General features: G+C 41.8%; 1 protein-coding gene across 2 annotated transcripts in view; it reads left to right on the forward strand.

The window, feature by feature from the left end:
- FBN1 (fibrillin 1) overlaps positions 1-27,132 on the forward strand; it is a 229,393-nt gene that overhangs the window by 148,960 nt on the left and 53,301 nt on the right. The window contains exons 23-37 of one of the 2 annotated variants that reach the window (XM_016211097.2): positions 478-603; positions 3,210-3,437; positions 5,408-5,533; positions 5,648-5,776; positions 6,569-6,694; positions 6,805-6,930; positions 8,294-8,416; positions 9,543-9,668; positions 11,630-11,755; positions 19,484-19,606; positions 19,758-19,880; positions 21,430-21,555; positions 23,308-23,430; positions 25,190-25,312; positions 25,570-25,734. In XM_016211097.2, coding sequence (XP_016066583.2) covers positions 478-603; positions 3,210-3,437; positions 5,408-5,533; positions 5,648-5,776; positions 6,569-6,694; positions 6,805-6,930; positions 8,294-8,416; positions 9,543-9,668; positions 11,630-11,755; positions 19,484-19,606; positions 19,758-19,880; positions 21,430-21,555; positions 23,308-23,430; positions 25,190-25,312; positions 25,570-25,734 — 2,019 coding nt within the window. The remainder of the gene's footprint in view (positions 1-477; positions 604-3,209; positions 3,438-5,407; positions 5,534-5,647; positions 5,777-6,568; positions 6,695-6,804; positions 6,931-8,293; positions 8,417-9,542; positions 9,669-11,629; positions 11,756-19,483; positions 19,607-19,757; positions 19,881-21,429; positions 21,556-23,307; positions 23,431-25,189; positions 25,313-25,569; positions 25,735-27,132) is intronic. The other variant, XM_087821626.1, reaches the window with a different exon arrangement.

Here is a 27,132-nt window from a genome sequence, read left to right on the forward strand (position 1 = left end):
CGAAAGTGCTCCCTTTACTGGCCTCACATATTCCTCAGTAGGATTTTTTTTTCTATGCTCACGTTCAAGCTCTTTATTCTTTGCTAGTTTGAAAGACTAGGTTTCTGTTTCTCCATTTACTTTCAAACATCTGGTCTCATAAAGCTAATTCTATGGCTTCTGGGAGCCCTACCTGAGATAGCCACAGTACCCAGAGCTGTCCCCAAGAACTTATGCCAGCTCTCTGACTCTTCAACTCAAATATTACTCCCTGAGAACCATGGAAAAACTGTTATATCTTTGGTAGCAGGTGAGCTCTGTTGCTATTCAGACATACCAGAAATTCTACCTAAACTATTTGGAAGCAAACTAATTTTGTGAATGTATCAGGTTCAAATGGTCTTTTCTGTTATGAGAATAATTATGACTTTGTGAATGGGATAAAGGAGAATGATGTTACACAGAGATATCAACTTCGTGCTTTTTTTTTCTTCATAGATATCGATGAATGTGCGGTGTTCCCAGGAGTATGCAAAAACGGCTTATGTGTTAACTCTAAGGGATCCTTTAAGTGTCAGTGTCCCAACGGGATGACCTTGGATGCCACCGGGAGGATCTGCCTGGGTAAATACTGAGCTCACTGCTTTTCTAACGATCATTTCTTAAAGATTATTAAAACTTCGGTTAACAAGATAGAGCTGAATATTTGGTTCCAAGTACAGACACACACATCCCAAACTCAGTGTTTCCACCGGGACCCATGGTGGTTTCCCGGAAAGAGAGGCTTCCTGACCCAAGCTCTTTGTTTACTCTTCATAGAAAGAGCAGAGAACATGTTAATGAAGAGAATTGATATGCAACCGTTCCTTAAATCATTACCATCATAATTGTTATTCCAGAGCTCTTAAATCCACCCCTCGTATGTCATGGGCTTGGAGGAAACTCTGTGGGTATCAGGAATGAAGAGCGCCACAGTCCTGAACAGTGAACCCGAGGGAGCCCAGGGCTGCCGTCACTGTCAGCATGGTGGGATTCTCCATGCCAACTGCTAGAGCCCACGTGGCAATGGTGGGGATGAGACTGGACACAGGACCTGAGTTCTTAGAATGCTGCCCTGTGGCCTCGTGGCATTAGGCTTGAGATCCCATCGTCATTCTCATGGGGGCTGGCAGACTTATTCCGATGTTACTACTGTGGCTTCTAACTGGTGGGAATATGTCTTGTGGATCACTGGTTCCTGAGTCCGTGACTGTGCAAATGATTCAGCTCAGCCCCACTGGGTATCTGAAACCTTATTGCTCTGAAAAGCATTCTTAGTGAAGTGGCGCTGTAAGTAGTTAGGAGAGTGGTATGCGGCTCAGGGATTTGGATCATTTACGATTTAGAACAAACAAACCTTTAAATTTAGAACTTTATGGTTTATAATGTAAGCAATATGGAAGAGAGAAGTTGGAATTCAAAGGCTAGAATAGAGCCTTTGTAACTGTGGGTGTCAGTTAATGACATTTTGGGTCTCAGCTTCTTTGTTTAGGAGGGATCCGCATTTAATGAGAACATTCTTCCAGGTTCTTTAGTTGAAAGATGCTTTAATGTTTGATTTAGAAATCATTTAAAAAGTATCCATGTTAATAGATGCAACCCGCATGTGAAGTTGCCCCGAGGCCTCAGCAGCTTTCTACCGTGAAAGTTGAGCCCAGGCACTTAGGTGAATGGCTAGTAACCACCCTGTGAAGGAGAAAGATGGGGAATATCATGCTTTATGTTTTAATTACACCTTACAGTTTTCAGATGCATAATCTCACTTGAGCTTCAGAGTACTACCCCCACCCCCGAGGGATGGGAGGAACATCACTCTACAGATGTGGAAATTCAGGCTCAGGTTAATAGTTGCCTAAGACAAGGAGACTTCCTTCTTAGTTGCAGAACAGGACCAAATTCTAGGTCTTCTGACCTCTGGTCTGCTACTCTTTCTGCTCGGCCTCATAACCCCATGAATTTGGGGTTGGAGCTAGATGTACCCCACGCGTACCCAGAAGAATGCGCACACGAGCGCGTGTTGAAGTGAAAGGAGTCCTTGGGAAGAGGCGTGAGTGGCTTTCCTCTGCTGTTTTTCCTCTTTAACCTCAAGCAGGGCATTCCTAATTTTGGAGTTTACCACTCCACCTCTCCAGAAAGAAGTGGGTCCGAGGAAAAGGGCCTGAAGCTAGCTCAGACGTTCTCCAGCGACAGAGAGTGCAGTTTGATTTTAGCTAGAGACGAGTCCAGACCCCACGGTGGGCGAGCACTGGTACCAGGCACGTCTGCGAAAACATCTCCAAGCACGTTGCAGGATTTGTCGGAGCGCTGCTCCTGACGCAGAATTATCAGAAAATGCCTGAAGCCCAGAGGAAACGGTCCCCAAATAGGGGGTGCGAATAAATACGAGCTCCCAAGTAGAAGGGTCTTTGTTAAGCAGGACTGCCCACCCCAAAGCCTGGGTTTCTTTTGAGGGGAAAAAATACCTCTAATCAGTACGTATGTAGAAAATTCTTGAGCGTATTGTCCTTGGCCTCACACAGCGCTGGCAGCTTGGGGCGAACCTGGGCGGCGGTTCTCACGTGCCCTCGGGTCCCACGTGCCCTCGGGTCCCACGCGCCCTCGGTTCCCACGTGCCCTCGGGTCCCACGTGCCCTCGGTTCTCACGTGCCCTTGGTTCCCACGTGCCCTCGGGTCCCACGCGCCCTCGGTTCTCACATGTTCTCGGTTCTCACGTGCCCTCGGTTCTCACATGTTCTCGGTTCCCACGTGCCCTCGGTTCCCACGTGCCCTCGGTTCTCACATGTTCTCGGTTCTCACGTGCCCTCGGTTCTCACGTGCCCTCGGTTCTCACGTGCCCTCGGTTCCCACGTGTTCTCGGTTCCCACGTGCCCTCGGTTCTCACGTGCCCTCGGTTCTCACGTGCCCTCGGTTCCCACGCGCCCTCGGTTCCCACGTGTCCTCGGTTCTCACGTGTTCTCGGTTCCCACGTGTTCTCGGTTCCCACGTGCCCTCGGTTCCCATGTGCCCTCGGTTCTCACATGTTCTCGGTTCCCACGTGCCCTCGGTTCTCATGTGCCCTCGGTTCTCACGTGCCCTCGGGTCCCACGCGCCCTCGGGTCCCACGCGCCCTCGGGTCCCACGCGCCCTCGGGTCCCACGTGCCCTCAGTTGTCACGTGTCCTCAGTTCTCACGGGCCCTCTGTTCTCGGGCAGATATCCGCGTGGAAACCTGCTTCCTGAGGTACGAGGACGAGGAGTGCGCGCTGCCCATTGCGGGCCGCCACCGCATGGACGCCTGCTGCTGCTCCGTGGGGGCGGCCTGGGGCACCCAGGAGTGCGAGGAGTGCCCCGTGAGGAACACGCCCGAGTACGACGAGCTCTGTCCCAGGGGACCCGGATTTGCCACCAAAGAAATTACAAACGGAAAACCGTTCTTCAAAGGTACGGCGCTTTGGGTGGGCAGTTGCTCTTCTTTCCGGGCCGACGGGGTGCGTTTCCACGAGCCCAGCGTCCTGCTGACGGAACTGGGAGTCTGGCCAGTGCGGTCGTCCCTCGGCCGTCGCAGCGCACAGCCTTTGCTCCCTGCAGTGTCTGTAACCAGACGGCCACTCTGCAACGGGGCTGCTTTTTCTGCATCTCGGGACTTCCCGAGGTTGCTTGCCTCTCCCGTCTAGCCATTAAGTGTTAAAGTAGATCTTAATATCACCCTAAGCTAAACATAAATGACAGGAAATGAGAAATTTGTATACCATCTGCTAAAGCCACATGATAGGACCTTTTATCTGCTGACTTGAGCGTCCACGTCACTGTAGCCCACCTGGGTATACGTGACGGCAGAGGGTCAGTGGCCTGGGAAACCCAGTGGCAGGTCCTCTTTGTCCAGATGCAGGGAGATTCATTTCTGTGGCAGACACACTCCAGGGACATGACATTTCAAAAATTATTTCCGTTTATTATTCTATAATTTAAAATCCGTGCAGAAAATAAGAAGTCACAGATTTAATCTAATTCCAAATTTGATTTAAGTTTTTACTCACAATGAAACAGAACTTGTTTACGTCAGCATATGGAAAAAGCATAATTGGTTACTCAGAATTCTGATAATTTCAGAGACGCTCAGCTTATGTTCCCAGGATAGAGTTCTGTGTTGGTTGCCCATTGTGTCTGGTCCTAGTTATTATACTTCATAACTGAATCAGATGGGAAATGAGTGTATAAATATCACTTAACTATCCTTATAGAAAAATGTGTAGACTTTTTTTTTTCTAAGCATTTGGTCCAAGAAGCTCTGGGGTTTAAAATTGTTGTGTCTAGGAAGACGGCTTCTCGATGGCCCTCTTAAATATCTCTTAAGTAAATTTAAAGGAACTCGAGAGATTTGCTTTCAAAGGCTGTGGAATCTGTTGCCACAGAAGGACTTGGTGTTCTTGAGATTTAATCTGCCAATTCTGCCTCTCATGACACTATATAGAAATGAACTAGTATTTCTTGAGTTTTAGGTCTTCCTTTGGAGAGGCCCCTAAAAGGGGAAACTCAGAGTACAAGTTACAGAAGTAGTCTCCTAGCATAGAAAAAAACTTTTTTAATTATATTAATGAAACATTAAGGTTATATAATATTAATAAAATATTTTAAGTAGTATACATTGCTTTCAAATAATTTAAATTAGAAAGGATGCCTTCTTTGAAATTCTTGTATCTTAGATGTATCCAAAAGCTCATCAAAGAGCATAAATGAGCATCTCATTTCTCTATAGGAGCGATTTTCAACCAGCGTGCCGCAGAATTTTTAAAACATACCATAGCTCACTATTTAGTAAGGGGCACTGACCTCTTTCCCCTTAGATTGTCAAATTAAATAAAAAATGATAACCAACACAACAGTAGCCGTCCAGTTGTGAATGAATAAAATTTATACTTGTTTTTTTTGTCAGGTTGGCAAAAAAATGCAATACATTTTTTTTGGTGTGCCACAGAATTTTCGTATAATTAGTTTATATGTGTCATGAGATGAAAAAGGTTGAAAATCACGCCCTACACACTTAATTAGTTGTTGTGGGGCAATATGTCCTAATAATCTTCTACATGCTTTTAAGTATAGACAGACACTAGTGGTTTAGACCACTCATTCATTCAGCAAATCATTCCATGTTCAGTATGTATCAGGCATGTGCTGGGTTCTAGAAGTCCAAATAAACACACTCTACTTCTCTGATAATGCTTTTAAAAACAGGAGTTTAAAAGACTAGAGATGTTTACACAGTCATATTTCCCATGGATCATCACAGTCTTTAATATGAATATTGCCAAGACCTTATATCAAGACCCTCCAGCCTCCTGGGTTTAAAATGAAGATCATCGAGACCTACTTGGTTGCTCACAAACTTTTCTCACATTTTCTTTTTCTCGAAGACATCAACGAATGCAAGATGATTCCCAGCCTCTGCACCCACGGCAAGTGCAGAAACACCATCGGCAGCTTTAAGTGCAGGTGTGACAGTGGCTTTGCTCTTGACTCTGAAGAACGGAACTGCACAGGTCAGTGAGGGGGCTCCCCTTGGAGGGACACCTGTTAGGATGCTCCCTCTTTAGTGCACAAGAATTTAAGGCTATCCCGATGCTCACGTGCCTCCACTCGCTGCTTTTGTGCAGACATTGATGAATGCCGCATATCTCCTGACCTCTGTGGCCGCGGCCAGTGCGTGAACACCCCAGGGGACTTTGAGTGCAAGTGCGACGAAGGCTATGAAAGCGGATTCATGATGATGAAGAACTGCATGGGTAAGTGTGTGCCCATTTGGTCAGCACAGGGAAAAGAAGATTCCAAGAAGCTTTGAGGACTCATAGCCCATGTCCCTGCTTCTTCTAGCTCCCCTGGTGCACTGCTCTCCTGACCAGTCAGTCAGGAATCAGTCTGTGGTGGTGGGAGACTGACATGTGGGAGGAATGAGGGAATTCATGCTGTGGGATGGTGGGTGATCTCGACACCAGTTAATGGGTCCCTGAGGCATGAGTATAAAACCTAGAATAGACACCCAGGGAAGAGAGAGCACTTCAAACATAAGCTATATTCAGGGTCACATTAGAGGGCCTCTGCCAGACATTTCTAGAAAAGATTAATCAAGCTGGTTGCATTGGATGAGGTTCCCTAGAAACAAGCCTGAGATGGAGATTATTTTGAGGGAGTGCTATCAGGAGCAATCTGGGAAGAAACGAGGGAGGCAGGCTAGGGAAGGAGAAGAGAGGCAGAGTTCAGCTGCAGTTAAGCCTTAGCCGGATTCCACAGGCGCCTCGGGAGTGTGAATAGTATCAGAATTGTCCCACCTTGAGACAAGAAGGCCAAGATTTTCTATCAGTGATTGGCCGTGGGCGGCCCCCCACATGGGAGGGAAACACAATCTCTCACCTCCCACATATTTCTGAATGAAATGGACAGCAGTTCTTCAGGAAGGAGCCTGTGAGCCATTAGCAGCCAGGACGCCCAGAAACGGGGCGATGAGTGCACTGGCCTGGGCGCGGGGACCTGGGCAGCACACCACCAACATCTTCAATGCAGTCATTTCCATTTTGCAGATATTGATGAGTGTCAGAGAGATCCCCTCCTATGCCGAGGAGGCTCTTGCCTAAACATCGAAGGAAGTTACCGCTGTGAATGTCCTCCTGGTCACCAGCTGTCCCCCAACATCTCAGCATGTATAGGTAAGGAGGAGGACTTTGGGTCCACTTACTTGTGGTCAGTCATTCGACCCACGTCTTTGCCAGAGGCATAGCTGATGGCTGGATGTTTGCTGTTCTTATTTTCTACACAGACATCAACGAGTGCGAGCTGAGTGCGAATCTCTGTCCCAACGGCCGATGTGTGAACCTCATAGGGAAATACCAGTGTGCCTGCAACCCTGGCTATCATTCAACTCCCGACAGGCTGTTTTGTGTTGGTAAGTTCTGTATAGTATGTTGTTTTCTATTTTATTTTATTAGTCTCTTTTTTTAAAATTTATCTTTATTGTTGAAAGTTCTACAGATGTTCCTTCCCGTCCCATTGTCCCCCTCCCCCTTTCTACTATCCCCTCCCCAGGCTGTCACCACACTATTGTCTTGTCCATGGGTTGTGCATATATGCATATAAGTTCTTTGGTTAATCTCTTCCCACCACCCCGTTTCCCTCTAGTCTCTTTCTAAAGCACTCAAGCCACATTTTCTGAGTCCTGTTCCCATTACTAGTTACTTTTACTTAATCTTTCTTGTTTCCTTGTAAGTAAAATTCCATTTATAGTGGCTCACGATCTTCAGATCTCACCTACCTGGTGTGCTTAAAGAGCAGTTAAATGGGAGATATGGAATGGTTTAGCTCTAACAAGTATAGTTTGACCCGGGCTGCTTTAATGGTGAATCACAGCACTGCTCTGTTTATGCACACACACAACCAGGCAAATCAGCACTGACCCCCTGAAATCATGAAGCACCATGAGTGCCCTGAAAAGCAAGAAGCATAGGGTACAGTCTCTGCCCTTAGGTGGTTCAGATCAGCTGAAAGATTTCAAAGAGTAGTTATTGGAAAGAAGACCAGGATATCTTACATCAAGATGGAGCCAGGTCTGGCACACCTTAGGGATGGGGTTTTGTGGGACAAGCCTTTGCTTTGTGGCTGGCCCCCTGTAGATTGAGTCGTGCTGGAAAGAGTGGCACAGAAAACCCTGTGGCTTTATTGTGCCCGAAGTCAAAGTGAAACTTTGCAGAAACTGCCAGATTTTGCCTGGTTTGGGGTGTACGTCATGTGGAACTGCCAAGTCTCACATGGTTTCTACCCAGAGTCATAAATCAGCCCAAATTCTCCTGAAACATGGCCCAGGACAACTCAGAATTCTAACTCAAGTGCTTGAAAGGTTTAGAACTTGAGCCGGTCAAACTGAACGTCAAGTTTATAACTGAACCTATGACCCAGAGAATTTCACCCAGGTGGTCATTGTCATGTATGGTCTCATAGCACCTGACATTTCTCCTACATTGCATGTGGCGCACTATGTACTGTGTAATTAATTGTTCACCTAACCCCCCAGCTGCAGTTCAGCATTATGAAGGCAGGTCTTGTGTCTGTCTCATTCACCATTAGATTCATTTCTCTAGCATATAGTAAGTGTGTAATTCATATTTTTTGAAGGAATCAAACAATATAGTGACTTCGTTGCCCTAGGATGCTCTTTTAAAAAATTTGCTTTATTGGACCCATGCATGGAAACTATAAACACATGCCATGATTATAAACACAGAGAAAGGTAATATTATTTTTGTTTTTCTTAGACATTGACGAATGCAGCATAATGAACGGTGGTTGTGAGACCTTCTGTACAAACTCTGAAGGTAGCTATGAATGCAGCTGTCAGCCAGGATTTGCACTAATGCCTGACCAGAGGTCATGTACTGGTAAGTAGGTTTCAGTCTCCTGTGAAATCTCTCAATAACAGGTCCCTACGTAGAGTGGTTCGGGGATGTGGAGTTAGATAGTCGTGAGTCCACATCTTTGTTTGTCCCATATTTTAGCTGTGTGTCCTTGATAAAGACCCTTAGCATCAGATTGCTCATCTATAAAGTGGGGTTCAGATTTCCTGTGTGGAAGAGTGTATACAGCACTTAGTATAGCACCAGGCTCATGCTCAACAAGTGGAGTCTAAAATAGTTTCTCCATTGATCAGCATTTTGAAGAATTTGATCTGTTGGCTTCTTTCAGTGCTCGTCAGGATGTGTTGCCTGGACCAGCAGCATCAGCCTCACCCGAGAATGTGTTCGAAATGAAAAATGTTGGGCCCCACCCCAGACCTACTGAATCAGAAACTCATGGGGGTGGAGCACAGTAATCTCTTTTTATAAGCCCTCCAAGTGATTTGGATGTCTGCTAAAATTTGAGGAATTCTGGTTTAATTTACAGTTCCTGTTGTTTTACCCTGGGCTAAAAGAGCCACGTAGGCAGCTAGAGATAAAAAATGAAATGGGTAGTATAGGTATTGATTTTGGCTTGGGTTAATAAGAGAACTTAAATTTAAAGACCAAGAGTATCTTATATGGCCTAAAAAAATCTCCCCTAAGAAGCCCTAAATATAAATTTGGCTATAAAAATTAAATGTTGACAGTAAATATTTTTACTAAAAGTACATCTAAGTAGATACGCTTATTGACCAGTTTTCACTTTAAAATATCAATAAAACAGAAGATGATAGACTTTAGGCATTTAATTTTGATGAGAAAATGAGATTCACAATCATTTTTGAATGATAAATTCATATAAGAGATAAAATTATTAATTAAATGATGGACTTTTAAGTGGATGTGGCACTTGACCTTGAACAGTATGGTGTGAATCTCAAAAATGATTCTCTCCTTTTTCACCTGGGATAGCCTGATGGGATATTATATGTAAAACTTCACCTGGATTTGAGAGCTAATTATCAGCAAGTAGGCTGGGTTCATTCAACTTGGGTCAGTTAACTTTTCCATCACTGAATTGATAGAACCAATATCAACAACGTGCTGTTCTTGGTTTTATTCTCTGCAGACATTGATGAGTGTGAAGATAACCCCAATATCTGTGATGGTGGTCAGTGTACCAACATACCCGGAGAGTACAGGTGCTTGTGTTATGATGGATTCATGGCATCGGAAGACATGAAGACTTGTGTAGGTAAGCAAAGAAAACAGAAATTTCAATTTTCTCTAGTTATTCACTAGTACCATTAAGTTACGTAAAGATTAGTTTGGGTAGCTGATAGATCCTATGTGAAATATAAGGTTATTTAGGTGTATAATACTACTGTTCCAAAACTAGCATTTCAAAGAGCAAGTTTCTTGTGACTGTGATATCTGATGCACTTGTCAGATATGTTATGTGGGCTGAGCTACCACTAGTCAACTCCAGGTAGAGTTGTCTGTGCCTTTATTTCTGTCCACCTAGCCCTCCTGCTGCAACTAGAGTTTAAGCTTTTAAGATGTTTAACTAAAGACAAGCAAAATTTATTTCTGGCAAAATGCAATAAACTCAAGAATTTATTGTATTTGTTTTAGAGTTTCTATTGCTATGCATTCAAATTTGTTTAACCTTTCTTCTGCAGTATCTAATCTGCCTTTAGTCATGTTCAGTATATATTTTTTTATCTCAAACATTATAATTTTCATTTCTAAAAGTTTTATTTAAGCCTTTTTTAATACTTCTGTGTGTCTATTTAATATGTCCAGCCATTCCTATGAATTTTTGAACATATGGGATACAGTTATAAAACTTCTTTTAATGTCCTGGTCTACTAATTCTGTCATCTGTGTCAGTTCTGAGTCATTTCAGTAGATTGACTTTCCTTTTTATTACGGGTCATATTTTCCTGCTTCATGGAATGCCTGGTAATTTTTGATTGGATGCCAGACATTATAAATTTTTACTTACTAGGTGTTAGATATTTTTGGATTCCTAGAAATATTTTTGAGCTTTATTTTGTAACCTAGTTATTTCGAAACAGATCGATCCTTTCAAAGTCTTGCTTTTATGCCTGTAAGCAGCAGTTAGTCTTGGGCTAATTTTGCTGCATTACTGAGGCAAGATGGTCCTGGACACTCTACCCAAACCTCTGTGAATTCTGGGATTTTCCAGACTGACTGGTAGGAAGAGGCACAATTCCAGGCCTTCCTTGAACTCTGATGATTGTTCCCTTTAATTCTGGTGGGTGATACTTTCCCCAGCTTCGAGGAGTTTCCTTACGTGAATCCACTGAACATTCCTCATCTGCATACTTGACTGGGACTCTTTGCAGGACCCCGGAGCTTTCTTTCTGTGCAGCTCCCATCTGTCCTTTGCTCTGCCCTGTGAACTCTAGTGACCTGGGCCTTTCAGGACATCCAGCTTCATCTCCACAGCTTAGGGACACTACCTGGTTCCATCTGTCATCCCTTTCCTATGCTGTGGCCTTAAAACTCTTCCTGCATAGTAACCCGGGGCTGTAGAACTCATCTAATTTGTTTTCTTTCTCTCAAGTCACTGTCTTTTGTTGCCTATATTGTCCTTACGTTGTTGTTTCTGTGCCTGTTACACCATCTTGGTCAGAAGCAAGAATTTAAAATTGAAAATATTTAAGTTGTATCACATTTATATCTTCCGGAAACCCTTACTGAATATTTGTGAAGTCCAAGAAACTAAAGTGAATGTCATAAAAAATTAAAACAATTTTTAGTTTTGGGGAAAAAGTGAAATTTGTAATTATCTACACTCTTAGTTTATTTATCCTTTCTTTTAAAATATGGAAACTAAATTTATTGGCATCATGAAAACTGGATTAAAAGTTTTATCTTGCAACATAATATGCTGTTTTGAAAAGTTTTCCAGACTGTCGCATAAACAGGCACTATACTTAGCCTAGAGTCAGTCAGTTTATTTGATTACTGGGCCTCCTGCTTATGGCCCAGATAAAATGCCAGTGTGCATGGTTAGCCTGCAGTGTAGAAAGCACATGTGAATTGAGCTCCACAAATATGATACATCTTTTGAATGAATTTATTTAGAACAGTAGTATTATCTCAGGGGAGAGCATTCACTGATATCAAACAAATATCAATATCAAACAAATGGTTATATGTACTAATGATATCTATATTTTACAGATGTTAATGAATGTGACCTGAATCCAAATATCTGTCTAAGTGGAACCTGTGAAAACACTAAAGGCTCATTTATCTGCCACTGTGATATGGGCTATTCAGGCAAAAAAGGAAAAACTGGCTGTACAGGTATGTTTTTTCAAATTGGACAATAAAACATTAAGTGGTTAAGAGATTGCTACCATAATTATAGATTAATACATGTTTTAGAACTATTAACATTTTAACTATGTTCTAAGGCACCTTGTATAACATTTTTCATTAGTAACGTAGTCTGTACTTCTTTGAAATTTATCATACTTTACATTGGATCTTAGCTGAGAAGTTTTTTTTACCTGTGAAACAAGGTATATTGGATAAATTACCACTATAACTCTGTAAGTATCACATTTTTATGAGGTAAAAATCACATTTTATCTCAAAGTAGTTAACATGCTAATGACCAAACATTCATATCCCTTTACAGTCATGTGCCACGTAATGATGTTTAGGTCCACAGACCACATATATGACAGTGGTCCCATAGGATTATAATGGAGCTGAAACATTCCTGTCACCTAGCAGTGTTGTCATTGTGGTAACATTGTGGCTCAACATGTTTGTGGTGATGCTGGTGTTAAAGAACCTACTGCAAGTCACTTAAAGTACAGCACACACAATTACAGGGGTGGGCAGTTCCATCTAGGTTTGTGTGAGTGCACTCTGGTGTTCGCACAGCGACAAAATCGCCTGACTGTGCATTTCTCAGAACGCATCCCATCATTAAGCGAGGCATGATTGTATTAAAGCAAGCCTTGCTCAGTAGCCTCCATTGCCGACACTTTATTTAAGGGCTTATAACTTTTCAAAGAAGCACATCCTACAATTCAAATGTTTCGCCAATTCTCATCAGTCTTCTAGTTCCTTAGATTATTGTACTTTTGATGTATTACGTTGCACTAGTCCAAGTAAGTCTTTATTCCTGGGATTTAACAAATCTTGTGCAGTGATAAACGATCCATTTGTAATTTTTCTTGTCTAATACCAATAGCACAATAAAACCAATAAAAAACCTTTTCACAATATTTCTAGATTAGTCTATCAAATGTCAAATAAAAAAGTCATTCTGTGTGAGTGATACTGTTTTGAAGTGTTTAGTTGTTATTTTCAAACTTGAGACAGTGATGTTAAGTATGTGGAATAAAAACAAAGTTTCACAGTAATTACTTACAGTGATATAACTGATTATGACATATAACATAATTTAAAACATAATAGAGACCATGGTGAGCTGGAATTAGGTAACTGCATAATTTCTTTACAAATAACAGACTTTAATTCCAAAAGCCAGTTTGGCAAAAGCCCATGACTTAAAATGAATAGTAAAATGTTTGCAGGTTGGCAACATGGTAATTTTTCAAGAAAACCCCCTAATATATTATCATTTGGAACTGTCCAATAATACTAAGTTCCAAAGTTATAGATATACAGAATAACACCAATAATATTACTGTTGGTTCAAAAATGACTGATTCTAGCCAAATTGTAAAAATAAGCATGAAGCTGGAATGCTCTCATCTTTACCATGTTACTCTTCATATGAAGCATGGCAAGGGGTCCCTTCTAATGGCACAGTGTCTAAAATCTCAACTACCTATGTGGTCTTGGGGGTGCAAGTGATGTTTAGCTCACTGTATCTATGGTTCAAGCTTTATTTTTAGCTTCCAGTATAAATATAGACCTTGGGATAAGGGGGCAGGGGGTGGTCTGGCAGTAATGAAGAGGAAAGGTAGGATAATTTCATATTTCATTTTACTTAATAGAGGCTAACTAATACCAATGTGGCTCAGTTGAACTCATTGAAATTCACCCCAGGGAATGGTGATGTTTAAGAATGGAGAAGTTAATCTAATGGGATGGTCTTTAGCTATACGAAAAAGAGATCTCTAGAATTTATGCTCCAAATTCCAGCTAACAGGGCATGTGCAGAGGCCAATTATTTTAGGCCTTTTACCATGAAGAAGGCTTTCATTTTCATGCATTATTAATTTCATTTTAGGTAAATGAGATATAATGTATATAATAGCCCTGGCACAGTGCTTGACATTCAGTAGCTGGTCAATAAATAGTAGCTACTATTGTTATTGTAAAATGAGACACAGACACAGTGTCTAGAAGCCACTTAATTGAAGACATAACTTCTAGTCTAGCAAAATTCTATACTACTGTTTACTGACACACGCTTGAAATCAGTATAAAAAAAAAAAACCTTACCCTTTATATTAAAAGGCATGTTTTAGAAGGCTGGTTTTAATTGAGTTTGCACAGATACTGAGGCTGCAGTGAGGAGAGCTGTGTGCTTCATATGAGATGCGATGACATCAGTTTTACTTTAAGAACAGCAATCTTTCAGTAAATTATGTGAACGGAAACATAGATTTGAAGTCCAAGAAATACTCTATCTCTTCCCAAGGGCCAACATCCCCCCTACTTTTAAATGATAGCCTAAGATGAATGGTAATTTTCGTAAAAGCCAGATAGCACTGTAGGGAGAAAGAAGGCTTTAGTCTCATGGCCCCTGTGATATCCTAGCCCCATGGCCTATGATGTTCTCATGTGAAGCAGTAGAACTCTGGATTTTTTTATTCCTAGCTCTTCCACTGGTTCATGAGCTTGAAAATAATCACACAAGCGTTCCCCTTGGGTGAACACCCTGCAGCGAAGTATGGAAGGAGGGGGTGCATTAGGGAGGAAGGAAAAAGAGGGCCTCTGTAAATACTGTTAATAACAACCAAGGGTATCACATTTGATTGAAAATGACTTACACAAACAAGAATTGGCAGCACGTCTGGTATACTTAAAAACAAGTTTTTAAAAATCTGAGCCAGAATGTTTTTTTAAATCTCATGTAACTAGGGCTCTTTTAGCCTGCTTTTAGTTTAAAATTAGTGTCACTCCCAACTTAGAATACCAGCATGTTACCTTGGTGATAGCCACGTTAAAGACAAGTGTTTATAATGTCCCAGGCAACTAATATAAATACAGATATGTATCTCGCCTGATGGGATAAGCAAGCCCACAACAAATACCAGTGGAGAACAGACCTGGAACTATGTTTCGATGACAGACAAAAGAAATGCCCTACATATATTTCTATACATGCATAATAGGTATGAATTACATAATATATATTTTTAAAGTAGCCTGTAGAGGAATTATAAAAATATGCATGCTATTTCACAGGGAGGAACTTTGTTTCACGAGAACTAGAAAAATGTCCTCTGGGTTCCATTACAGCTTTGTCTAAATATTTCAGCTCCCTTGTCATTACTGATTGTTTCCATTTTAACAAATAAACATGTTTTTTCTTTCCCCCAATCACTTTAGCAGTGTTCAGAATCCACCCACTGACTTACATTCCCAGCCTACACAGATGTTAAGGGTTTCTTTTCTCTCCTTCAGCTTTATCCAAATTATGGGTTGAGGGGAATGTTCAATTTAATGGAGGGAGAAAATACATTTGTTTGAAATCTAGAACACAGCTCTCTGTCCTTGGCTCCAGGGAGCTTGCTGGATTACAATGTTTCTGTGGCTCACGTGCAAGGCTTCTGCGGCTCATTTTGCCTAATTGTATTTAGACAACCAGTTGGAAAAAGAAAAACTAGGTTGTTGCTAGGTCCCATCCTTGCTGGGTTCTGGCTTTCACAAGCTAATTTGTAAGAACCTCCCACCCATCCTATGCTCACTCAATCAGTTAGTAAGGTATACCATTCAAATCCGAGTTGTTTTTAGTTAAAATAGCAGGATTTCTTGGTAACTCCATTTCTCAAACTGTGTGCTTTTCAATTGAGAAATGCTGCTGGTGGGGCTTAGTCCACGAGAGAGAATTATATACATCAGAACCACCGGCGCTCAGGGAGAATTTGCACCCATTTCCTTCCAGCTCCTTATCACTGCTGATTGTCCTCGGCTGGCTGTCAGCCTGTGAAAACTCAGTGGGTGTTCAGTTAAATAGTCTTGGCTCAACTTTGGATCCAAATTAAGAAATCCAAGTAGCCTTCACGTTTGGCCTCTCCATTCCCTCGAATGTCCTAGTCCCCAAGTGCTTAATCAAGGAGCTCCCACAGTGTGTCAGCTTGGCCCATCAGGGTCCACGTGAGCGACACCCAGATGGCGGAATGCAGGTGTCTGTGTGGGTGATGCAGGCTCTCCCTGTCTGACTGTCGGGGAGGCCAGAGCAGCCCCGGGCACAGCCCTTGTGCGGGTGTCAGTGGCACACGCCCAGAGCCTGCGCCTGGGGTCTGCTCGGACCACGCCCTTGCCCTTCAAGGGAGCCCTGCGAGCAGAGCCTGCGAGTCTGTGAGGCAGCTTCGGTGGGGTTACGGAGGTTGCAGTGTCAGCCCTAAATTTGAATTTCCTTGCTTTTCTTGGCCTGCGCTTTATTCTTAATCTTAAAAAGGAATTTTCTGTCTGGAGCAAACTTGTGAGGGAAAGAGAACATTTGTACAGAAAGAGATGTTCTTGGCAAGCGTCTGCTGTTTCCTTCACATTATTGAAGACTAGAGCGTCTGAATGCAGCATTTTTGTTTGCTTGCTTTCTTACGGCTCAGTTTCCCCTTCTGTTTTTTGGTAATGAAGTGTAGTTGGTGCTCATGTGTGCACACACACACGTGCAAGCTTTTTATTCAGAGATGCCTTTACATTTAATGACCAAGCCTTTCTAATTCACTTGTCACATACTGGGAGTGTGAGGCACTGAGATAATGACTTACACAAATACTCCCAAACAGGGAACTGAATAGTGGTCCCTGAGTTGCTCTCTCATATCCTAAAGCCCACGATACATGACCTCTTGCAAATATAATTTCTTTTCACCTTGAAAATGTGTGGTGAAACAGCACACATTTACTTGAACTATAAATTTATATTAGCATATTTTTAATGATTAAAAAGGAGGGAGACTCTCCTTTTAAAAGAAGTTGTAATTTCCTTCATTGCAACACTAAATATGGGAGGTAAAAAGAACGTGTAGGAAAATAAGAGTGACTTTGGTCATTAGGAAACTGGAAAGAAAAAGATTACAGAATTACTAGATTGACAGGCTATGATAAACTCTTAAAGTTACACTTAGTAGAAAAGGTTAGTGAATACTTCTATGAGTCTGTTAAACTCACCAAGATTTTGAAAACTCCATAAAGCAGGACTTATCATAAAGTCCTGGTGTATCTAAAGACATCAGCCCAATTAGGGAAAGAGGACTAAGCAGTGGACAGGGAGTTCCTGGTGGTCCTGACTCTGCCCCTCACTGACTTTGGGGCCTTCGAAAGTCCCCATGCCCTTGGGGACCTCTGTATTCCTTTCTGGGAAACTGAGGATTAGAAAATTCTAAATTCTTTCCACTTAGAAAATTTCTTGATTTTATAACATTTGGAGGCTTCAATACTTGGGCAGATTGAAGCTCATTATTTCTACCTAATTCAGAGATCATGGTTTGCATCATTGATTCTGAGGGGCATGAGTGTCTGAGGAAGAGGGAAGTGTCCATGGCCCTGTTTGGGAGCCCGTTAGGTCAGGCTTACTTTCTTGAATTCCCCTGCCTACTTAGCACTGTTTTACCTGGGCCGGCCTTCCTCCTCACCTCCTCGGATTGTGCCGGGCTCAGTTATTCAGCTACTTAAAGCTCCCAGCACAAGTCTAAAGCTGCCGGGTATGTGCCTCCCTTGACCTGCTAATAACTCAGTAGGTCCATGTGGCTGCCAAGGTTACATTAAAAGTCACGTATACAATACATTGCAATTCTAAGAATGTTCTAAGAACGTTCTTTCTTCTGGCATGTTTTCACTTTATGATTATTAGTGATACTGTAGAATATCTTTGTAGGAGAATGTTATTATTTTATTTTGTGTTTCTTCTAGAAGTTCTGAAGAAGCCAAAGATCCTAGGACCATTTCAGAGCTTAAGATGAAATATTTGGCAAACAGCAGGTTTCCAAACACTTTCAAATCATTTAATTGGGCTTCTTAGGTAAACATAAGGGTAAACATAAGTTGCTTGCCCAGTTTCTTTTTTGTGCCACTATTCAAGCGAATTTGCTGAAAATTCTTGCAGCATTTTGTAGGCCAAAATTATCCTTCTTGTCCCAAGTTTTGTGTCAAACATTGGTTTTTCTAGAGAGTCATAGTATCCATACCTCTGAGTTCTCATTCTTAGTTAATTAAAAAGTTGATTATGAGGTTAAATGCCTGGTTTTCATTATCTAATGGATTAATTTTTAAGAAATAAGATTATGGTTCCAGTTCCAATTCTGATCACTAACTAGGTGTCTTATAATGCAACTAAGTTCTGACACTATCTTTGGGTAGATAGTGTCAGAGTCCACAAATGAAGGGCTCAGTCCCACAAGACTGTCTCCTTCTCAAATGCCAATCGCAGATCTAGGCTTGTTACTGGGGCTTCTGACAGATTGGCTACAAATCCTGTAAATTAGAGGTTCTCATGACCTCGTCCTTGGGTTTGATTAGTTTTCCAGAGCAGCTCACAGAACTCAGGAAACCGGTTTGGTCACTAGATTACCAGTTTATTATAAAAGGATGTAAGGTGGGAGCGGCCAGATAGAAGAGATGCACAGGGCAAGACATGGGGAAGGGATATGACAATCTGTCCTAGAGGGCACACTCTTGCTGAATTTCTCTGTGTACCCTGGAAGCTCTTCGAATATTGTTCTTTTGGAATTTTACGGAGGCTTCATTAAAATAGGCATGAGTGATCAAATCATTGCCTTCTATTGATTCAACATCTAACCCCCTCCCCAAACCCTGCCCTAAGGTCAGGGCAGTGGGACTGAAAATTCTAACCCTCTAATCAGAGGGATGGTTCTCCTCACAACCAGCCTCCAGGTTAGGTAAAGTCTGAAAGTCACCTCATTAACATGATAAAAGGCACCTTCTTTACTCTCATCACTTAGGAAATCCAAATGTTTTAGGAGCTTTGTGCCAGAAATGGAGACCAAGACCAAATGTATAAATCTTATTATAAATTACAGTTTCACAGAAAACAAAACATATTTCACTTTATAGTCTTCATTATAACACTTTTATATTATATAATCTATCTGGGCTAGATTTGGAAATGAAAATTTTGAGAATGGAGAACGTTCAAGAATTTAGAGTCTTTTAGTAACGTGACCATAATCTGGCACTCTTTTTACAGATAGATCTCCATTGGATTGATTTGAGGTTTACATGAACTATGCAAGAAGGCTTGGGGTCACCAACGTGCTAGGACTCTAAGAAGCTAGAGAAAAGAAGGTTCACACACTGCTTTAAGGAAAATTCTCTGTAAATGCTTAAATTAGCAATACCCAAAGTAAAACTTATATAGAAATAAAGCATAATTAAATAATACAGTGTTTTACATTTAGGAATAAAATATATTAAATATATAGAATATGAGTGAAAAAGCTTTCTAATATGCCAACACATTGTATTCCTTTGTCTGTATGGTTGACTTAATAAAAATATTGGGTATAGAAACCGGTGACCATGAGTGTTAATACCTTAAAACATGAGGTTACTCATTTTTTAAGATCATCGACTGGAAAAAGCTTCCTTTTGTTTTGCAGTGACTAGACACTTACATTAATTAATGGAAAATAATTAGAGTTAATAATAGCATCATATTGTTGTTTCTTTATAAATTGAAATTTAAGGCTGTTCAATACATGTATTTATGTGGATGCTAAACCAATCTACGTTATACTCTGGGAAGTGTGAAAGTAAGCCTACTTTTGATGTTGCTCAGTCGCTATTGCTATGTTACTTAAAAGACCAAAGAGGCATCTGTGCGAAACTTGTTGTAAACCCCTGCTTGTTTTTCCAGACATCAATGAATGTGAAATCGGAGCACACAACTGCGACAGACACGCTGTTTGCACCAACACAGCAGGAAGCTTCAAATGCAGCTGCAGCCCTGGGTGGATCGGCGATGGCATTAAGTGCACGGGTGCGTTGGAAAGTAGCAGACAGTGCTTCTCATGAACCGCAGAGATTATAGATGTGAAGACATGAACTCTGTAAAGAAACATTTAATTTGTGCATTGTTGGTGTTAAATGACACGCTTGCTGTTCATAACGCGGTGATCTGTTCCCTTAAGATCTGGACGAATGCTCCAACGGAACCCACATGTGCAGCCAGCACGCAGACTGCAAGAACACCATGGGCTCCTACCGGTGCCTCTGCAAGGAAGGCTACTCGGGCGACGGCTTCACTTGCACGGGTAGGTTTGCGTTGGCACCCACTGCAGACGGCGGTGAGAGAAGCAAGGGGTTCCACGTCTTTCAGACCGTCGGTTCTTTTCTGAAGGCTTGGTCAGCTATGGACAACTATAACATAAAAGATTAGTTCTTTGAAAATAGATGCTTGTGGGATGGAAATTTGGAGCTAGGTCAAGTAAGGAAAGAAACCTCAGAAGCTAATCGTATACGTATATAGTTCTTAGTACTATATATATCTCACTGTATGCAATGATGTCGTTGATTTAAAACAAGTACAGTTCCTTTTATAATTCTTAGTCTTTATATTTTTGTGCCTATTTCTCACCATTGACTTGTTTCTCGTGCCATACTTGAGAGTGAGCTTGCTGTTAGGAAGCTATGGAAGGAAAAGGGGTTAGATATTCTGGATGTCAACAGTTTAGTGTTTTCTCCCACTGGCTGTCGTCATGATCGCCGCACATTGGTATAAGCAAGAATTTCCTAACTGCCCTGTAAGGAATTCATTCGCTTCCAGTTTTACAACATATCAAAATGACATTTTTTTCAGTTATAATTAATAGTCATGGCATTAACACGAACCGCTACATTTTTTGAAAATATATGATTAGAAATGTGATTGTGTAAATACAGGGGTGGGCCAAAGTAGGTTAATAATAATAACTAATAATGCAATAATAAATAACCAAATAATAATACATGAATAAACTCTGTTTTACTTTCTCACAACTGTAAAACTACTCTGGCCTACCCCTGTATGATACATATACTTCCATGAACACATAAAAACTGGTAATACTGTTTATGCTAGGGCTTTGGTCTTAAATAAGATACCGAGATCCATTTCTCACTGGCCATTAGGTAGCATAGCTGCTCACATGACTTGAAGCTTTCATGTATCCTGAGCACTTTGCTTACAAGAAGCCACTTAAACATAAAAGAGGCTAAGGCCCAGTAAGTGATTTATCTGGATTCTCTGTAGCTCTCTGAAAGTTTTATCATATTTGAAATTATTTTTACCTAACCTAAAGTTTTGTCACCATAAACCTCCTGTCACTTACTAGAAAAGATTGAATGTTTCATGTATTAGGCATGCATGGTTCTCGTGTTTGATATTCGATGCCCATGATTATTAAAAAAACTCAGTACAATTAAGCAGACAGGAACTTTTGTCCCATAGTTGTTGGAGCTCTTTTGCTGCCCCTCTGAGCTGAGCCTGAAATCTGAGCAATAGGCACAAAGTGTGCTATGTTATTTCCTGTCAAGGATGTGTCTTCATGTGGATGACTCTGCTTGAAAAAGCCTTAGTTGGAATGATTTGTTTAACTTATTCATTTTACATCATTAGTGATAATTTAGCATCTGAACACCATGTTCACTGAATATTCAGTATTAACATTCAGAAGAGAAAAAATGAGCTTAAATGTGTCAAGCAGAAAGTATGACCAAATACCACTATACTCAGGAAGCTGACAATTATAAAAATTGTCGGACCTGAGGAGTGGGAAAAGCCCTAAGTGAGAAAGAGTAACTTGTGCTTCTTTCTGGCTGCAGATATTGATGAGTGCTCTGAGAATCTGAACTTGTGTGGCAATGGCCAGTGCCTCAACGCCCCAGGAGGATACCGCTGTGAATGCGACATGGGCTTTGTGCCCAGTGCGGACGGGAAAGCCTGTGAAGGTAACTGACGGGGAGGTTGCGGGGGGCCTTGCTGGCCTGATGAAATTAGGTTATTTAATCATTCCTGATTTTATTTTTTAACTGAAGTGTGTTTCAGCTTCAACCTCATCAACTCTGTTTGTGAGGGGATTAGGGCTCCAGCCAGATCATTTCCCTTTGTGCAGAGAAAATCTCTGGCCATAAGCTTCATATCCAACCTTGGTCAGATGGTCTGCAAGAGTACACCTGTCAGTCATAGGCGAGAGGAGATCACCAAGTGTGGTTAACTCAATGCAATCTATTTGTCTCCATCACTGGGGGAAGGAACTCAAAATGCTAGTACCTTGATGATGTCCTGTTGAAGGATTCTCTTTAGATGTGGGAACATAATTTTGTGTCTCTGCTGTGGTTTGGTTTCTAGAAATAAAGGCTTTAAAGTAACAGTGGAGCAGATAACCTTTTCCATATGTAGACTAATGTTCTGGATACATACATCTCTCATGGTCTCTAAATATCTTTGGCAAATCCATTCAGTAGGGGACCCTTGGGGATAATGCCTTATGTCATGATGTCTCTCAGCACAAGACTCTGTCTTTCTAATAAATGTTGGTCAGACAGGAAGAGTCCTGGGAGCCTGCTGGCTAAGGATGGATCCTTCTAGGAGACACAAGATTCTTCTCTGTGCCCAACTTGTAAAATTTAAGCACATTGTCCCTCATTGAGAAGAATTAGTGGCTACAGTGAATTAAAAAGATTTCAGTAGAAATAAATGATAGTGATTGACAGTAAAAAGTTAAACAAGACCCTGACTAATGATCTGAATAGTTGTTGCTAGTTAATAAGACATTAACTCAAAAATCAATCTTTAGTTATGACATGTATACTAATTCCCTCATATAGTTCTATAAATACTTTTCTTTGTGATGGAATCATTGGGCGTTCTTTATACAGTTTATATTAAATATGCAAAGTTTGATATAAAATTCCTCCAAGTCAAGAAGCCAGGTTATGCTCTTGATCATGTGCCTAATGCCTTGTTTACTTTTGTTACTCTGAATATCCAAGGAAAACAGGTACTGTGCCACCTCTGGTAACATAAATAGTCACATTGAAAGTTTTGCTTCTCTTAATGCTACAAGGGAAGGTTTTGTTTGTTTGTTTGTTCTTAATATATAAATCATCGCTGGCAGAGCGGTCACGGCTATTTAAAGCGGGTCTCAAGGCCGAAAATGTGCCCGCGTGTCAATTATACAGGCAGAATGTTAATGTGAGGCCGGGACTGAGGCCTGGAAGAAGCGTTTAGATCTCTGTGAACAATGCAAATGCACATCAGCGTACCAGGGATACGGAGGGTTAGAAAACTGACTGTAAAAGTTACCGCAGAGCCTTTGTGGTTCTTAAAATTCTAACCCACAACAAAAATAGTGAATAGATAGATTGAAAAACAACAGCAGCAACCAAAGTATTTAGGCGAATGTGGTCTTTTTGACTCTTACTTGACAAAAGTGATATGGACCTGTGTGAAACGCATGAATGAGATATGTATTAAATACCTAGCCCACTACTTGGCAAGTAATAGGGGCTGAGGAAAATAAGTTATTATCCAAGAGACTTCCCTATTCATAGCGAATCACCTAAAAGGCCAGAGGAGAAGTGCTGAGATTGTTGTCTGATAGTCATCATTTTCCTAATAACATTAGTTGTCTAATTACATTAGGCAGTTTCTTTAGCAAAAAATAAATTTAATTTTTCCCTTTTTTACCCCTTTCCAAGATATTGATGAGTGCTCCCTGCCAAACATCTGCGTTTTTGGAACTTGTCACAACCTTCCTGGCTTTTTCCGCTGTGAGTGTGAGATAGGCTATGAACTGGACAGAAGTGGCGGGAACTGCACAGGTAAGGCGTCCGTCCATTTGCATCAAAATTTGCTCCCAGGGGTCCCAGGGGACTTGGCTGTTGGCGCTCTACTGGGATTCTACAAGGATATCCACAGAGTCACAAACAAAAAGCTGGGATGAAGCATTAGGTATCATAGAATAAATTTTCTGAGGCCTGGAATTGATTAGGTGTGAAGATGCAGAGGAAGGATTTGGAGACAGTTGAAGGAGCAGAGTTTGTAACCTCAGAATCAAGCTGTGGCTACAGAGCAATGTTCCAGGGGTGCTCCAGCAATAAGGCTTCCCAGTCATTCCTTTCCTCCTTGGGTACATTCTCAGAGTTTCCTTTTAAAGGCCATGGGATCATGGGTTTTTTCTTTATCTTCTCCTTCCCACCCCTGGCCTGCCAATGGTCACCAGAGAATGTGGTACATAGAACTCAGCCACCCATTTGTAGCGTGTTGGTCATCTTCATGTAAAGCAAGGGACTCTCCAGGAACATGGGGAGAACACTAAAAAGGCTGTAGGCCCACCTATAGACTGCTGCTCTGTTCACTCTGGCAATGAGTCATGACTTTGAAAGCCATTTGCATGTCTCCATCCTAGTTCCCCCTCTTGTTCAAGGATACTGAGGAAACAAGTTCCATCCTATTTGGGCTCAGGATGTCAGGAAGAAAGTGATTTTCCCAGCAACCTAAACAAGCCATGACTCAGTGGCTCTCCAGATTAGGACCATAAACTGTGTATCCAACCTCGGCACGTCCCCAGGTTGCTCTGCGCTAGGCGCGCGCGCACACACACACACACACACACACATACATTCTTCTCTTGGTTTTTCTAAAGACTATTATGCCAGCAAGTTGGGTCTTTAGCACATCACAAGAAGCTGCCCCTCCTCAGTGCCCCAAATCACGATCAGCATAATTCTACCTAATATAATTTCTGTTAGTCTCGCCTGTCCCTCCGAGTTCACATGAGATTTGAGCAAAATAACCTTCTACAGTGGAACCTACAGGTTCCAGGTCCAAGGGAGAAGTCCCGAGGAGAAGGTATCATCCAAGTGCTTCAACCTCTCCTCTCAGAATCAGCTTACCTGTTCCTGAGTATTTCGTGAGTGTTCAACACAAACTAAAGGATTATAGAGTTGGAATTTGCCAAAACTCATGTCCTAAGTATCTAGAATTCTGTACATATTTTTAGACTAGAAACTGAAAGGGAAATCCTCAACCCAGCATCACTGACAGGAGAGAGAGACTGAGCGGGCTTGAGGAGACATGCTGAGCCCCCTGCATGTGTCTGTGCTCGCACTTGGTTGCACAGAGGCCGGCACATCCAGTGGGGGAAGCAGCAGAACTCGCCTGCTCCTGAGGGTTCCCTGAGACATCTTGCTCTAATTTGATGAAATAACAAGCCACACATATTACATATATTTTCTTAAAACCTGTGTCTGAAGTTTTGGTTGACCGAGGTCACAGTAGTGTTTTGCTTTCAGTTACCTTGACTGGAATATTTTTCCGAGTTCCACAGTCATATTTTCTCCTGATGACAAATTTGAATGCCAAATGTGTTCCAGGGGAAAAAGACCAAAGACTATGACATATTTCCTTCCTGAAGGGTTTTATTCCAGAAGTGGAAGACTGTGTTTCTAGGAGCAATTATAACTAGTAGCTCTTAGAAAGTTCTTGTTGGAGTCCTAGATTTGGGTGCTACTGTTTTATGGTGATGTCTTCCCCACATTGGCTCGGGTGACAATTCTGCCCCTTGCTGTTTGATTTTAGATGTTAACGAGTGCATGGATCCAACCACGTGTATTAGTGGGAACTGTGTCAACACCCCAGGCAGCTATACCTGCGATTGTCCACCTGATTTTGAGCTGAATCCAACTCGAGTTGGCTGTGTTGGTAAGATCTTAAAAACTTTTCAGAGAAGCATACTGTTATCTTTAAAGCATTTCTAACTCTGGTTTATACTTTTGGGTTCGCTTCCTGTAGGTAAGTTCCCAGCATATGTGTTTGGGTACTTTCTAGTTTCTCAGTAAAAGTAAATTTTGGTTTTTTAAAAAAATAGTTTCTGAAACAGTTTCTGAAGCAGGTTTAAATTTTCAACCCTACGTAGAAAGAATCTGCCTGACACTTTTTTGTTTGTCTATGGTAAATAGATACCCGCTCTGGAAATTGCTATTTGGATGTTCGACCTCGAGGAGACAATGGAGACACAGCCTGTAGCAATGAAATTGGAGTTGGTGTTTCCAAGGCTTCCTGCTGCTGTTCTCTGGGGAAAGCTTGGGGTACTCCTTGTGAGCTGTGCCCTGCTGTGAACACGTGTAAGTGGACATCCTCTTGTTTATTATCATTATTCTAGCTCAGGCCAGTTCTCCTTGCTAGATTTAGAGACTAGATGTCCCAGAGGGAGGGAGCCGCCACTAGTCTCTACTGTTCCATCAGGGAAGGAGAGCAATCCTCTCAGCTTTGTTGAGGGACCCTGCTCCCATTTGGTAGTTAGAAAGTTCCTGCACTAAGCAGTCAGGTGGGACAGGTAATATCTCACTTCTAGCTGAGTGAAAAGCAAGAGTGTGTTATGTTAAAGAACACCTTCCATCCAGGCTAAGCCACTTCCATTGCCTACTTTCCAGGGACACGCTACTTGATCTCTTCTTTGTCATCTATGGGCTAGTTTCAGCTCTAGGACAGACTTGAGTGTCCCTGAGTGAAAGAGAAACAATTAGTTAAGCAAACTAATAAGATTAAAAAAGCTCTAGAATGTGATTTTGACATAAATAATATCTTCTAAAAAAACGTAAAAGGCTTCCCATTTTTCTAAGTGGATTCCCCCACTATGATTCAGAGTCAGATGTAGCTTCTTTGTCAAAGATCAGTGGTTGCTACTTATGAAGTATATTGACAGGCATTGACTCTTTCCTGGCTGAAGGGTCATTTATTCACTCTTTCTAAAAGTATTTGCTGAGTACCTAGAGCTTGAGTTTGAGTGTACAAAGATGAATGCACTGGATCCTGCCTTCCAGGAGTATACGGTCTAGTAAAATAAGACCCAAGCTTACAAGCAATAAGTCAATGTAGTAGTCCTCAATAACAGACGAGCAGTAATTCAATGTAGCCCTCAATAAAGGGCAGACACAGTGCCATGAGTGAGAGGAACAGCACACCTGGTTCCAATTTGGACTCCATCACATGCCATTCATGTAACTTTGGGCAAGTTGCTTAGCAAGCCTGAGTTTCCTCATTCATAAAATACCTCATAGGATTAAACGAAATGACTTGAGTAAAGCACTCAGCACAGGGATGAATGTTTAGCATGCATCTCCTTCTCACTTCTCTTCACAAAGGGAAGTCAGTCCTGATTTGGCAGAGGGTGGTGATGACTGTGCTTTTTTAACTTTTTTTTAAAGATTTTTAAATTTTATTTTTTTTAAAGAGAGAGGAAGAGAGAAGGAGAGAGAGAGAGATACATTGATGTGAGAGCGAGACATCAATCGGTTGCCTCCTGCACGCCCCACATTAGGGATCGAGCCCGCAGCCTGGGCATGTGCCCTGACTGGGAGTCGAACTGGCTGTCTTTTGGTGCCTGGCATGACGCTCAACCAACTGAGCCACACCAGCCAGGGCATGACTGCGCTTTTTAACTGGCCCTTGAAGGAAGGGTGTGATGTGAAAGTGGAGACTTAAAAGGAGTGGAGGATGGCAGAAAGAGGAGAGAACAAGTA

The sequence above is a fragment of the Miniopterus natalensis genome, chromosome 1 (assembly GCF_054644295.1).
Source record: "Miniopterus natalensis isolate mMinNat1 chromosome 1, mMinNat1.hap1, whole genome shotgun sequence".
In the NCBI taxonomy this organism is placed as follows: Eukaryota; Metazoa; Chordata; class Mammalia; order Chiroptera; family Miniopteridae; genus Miniopterus; species Miniopterus natalensis.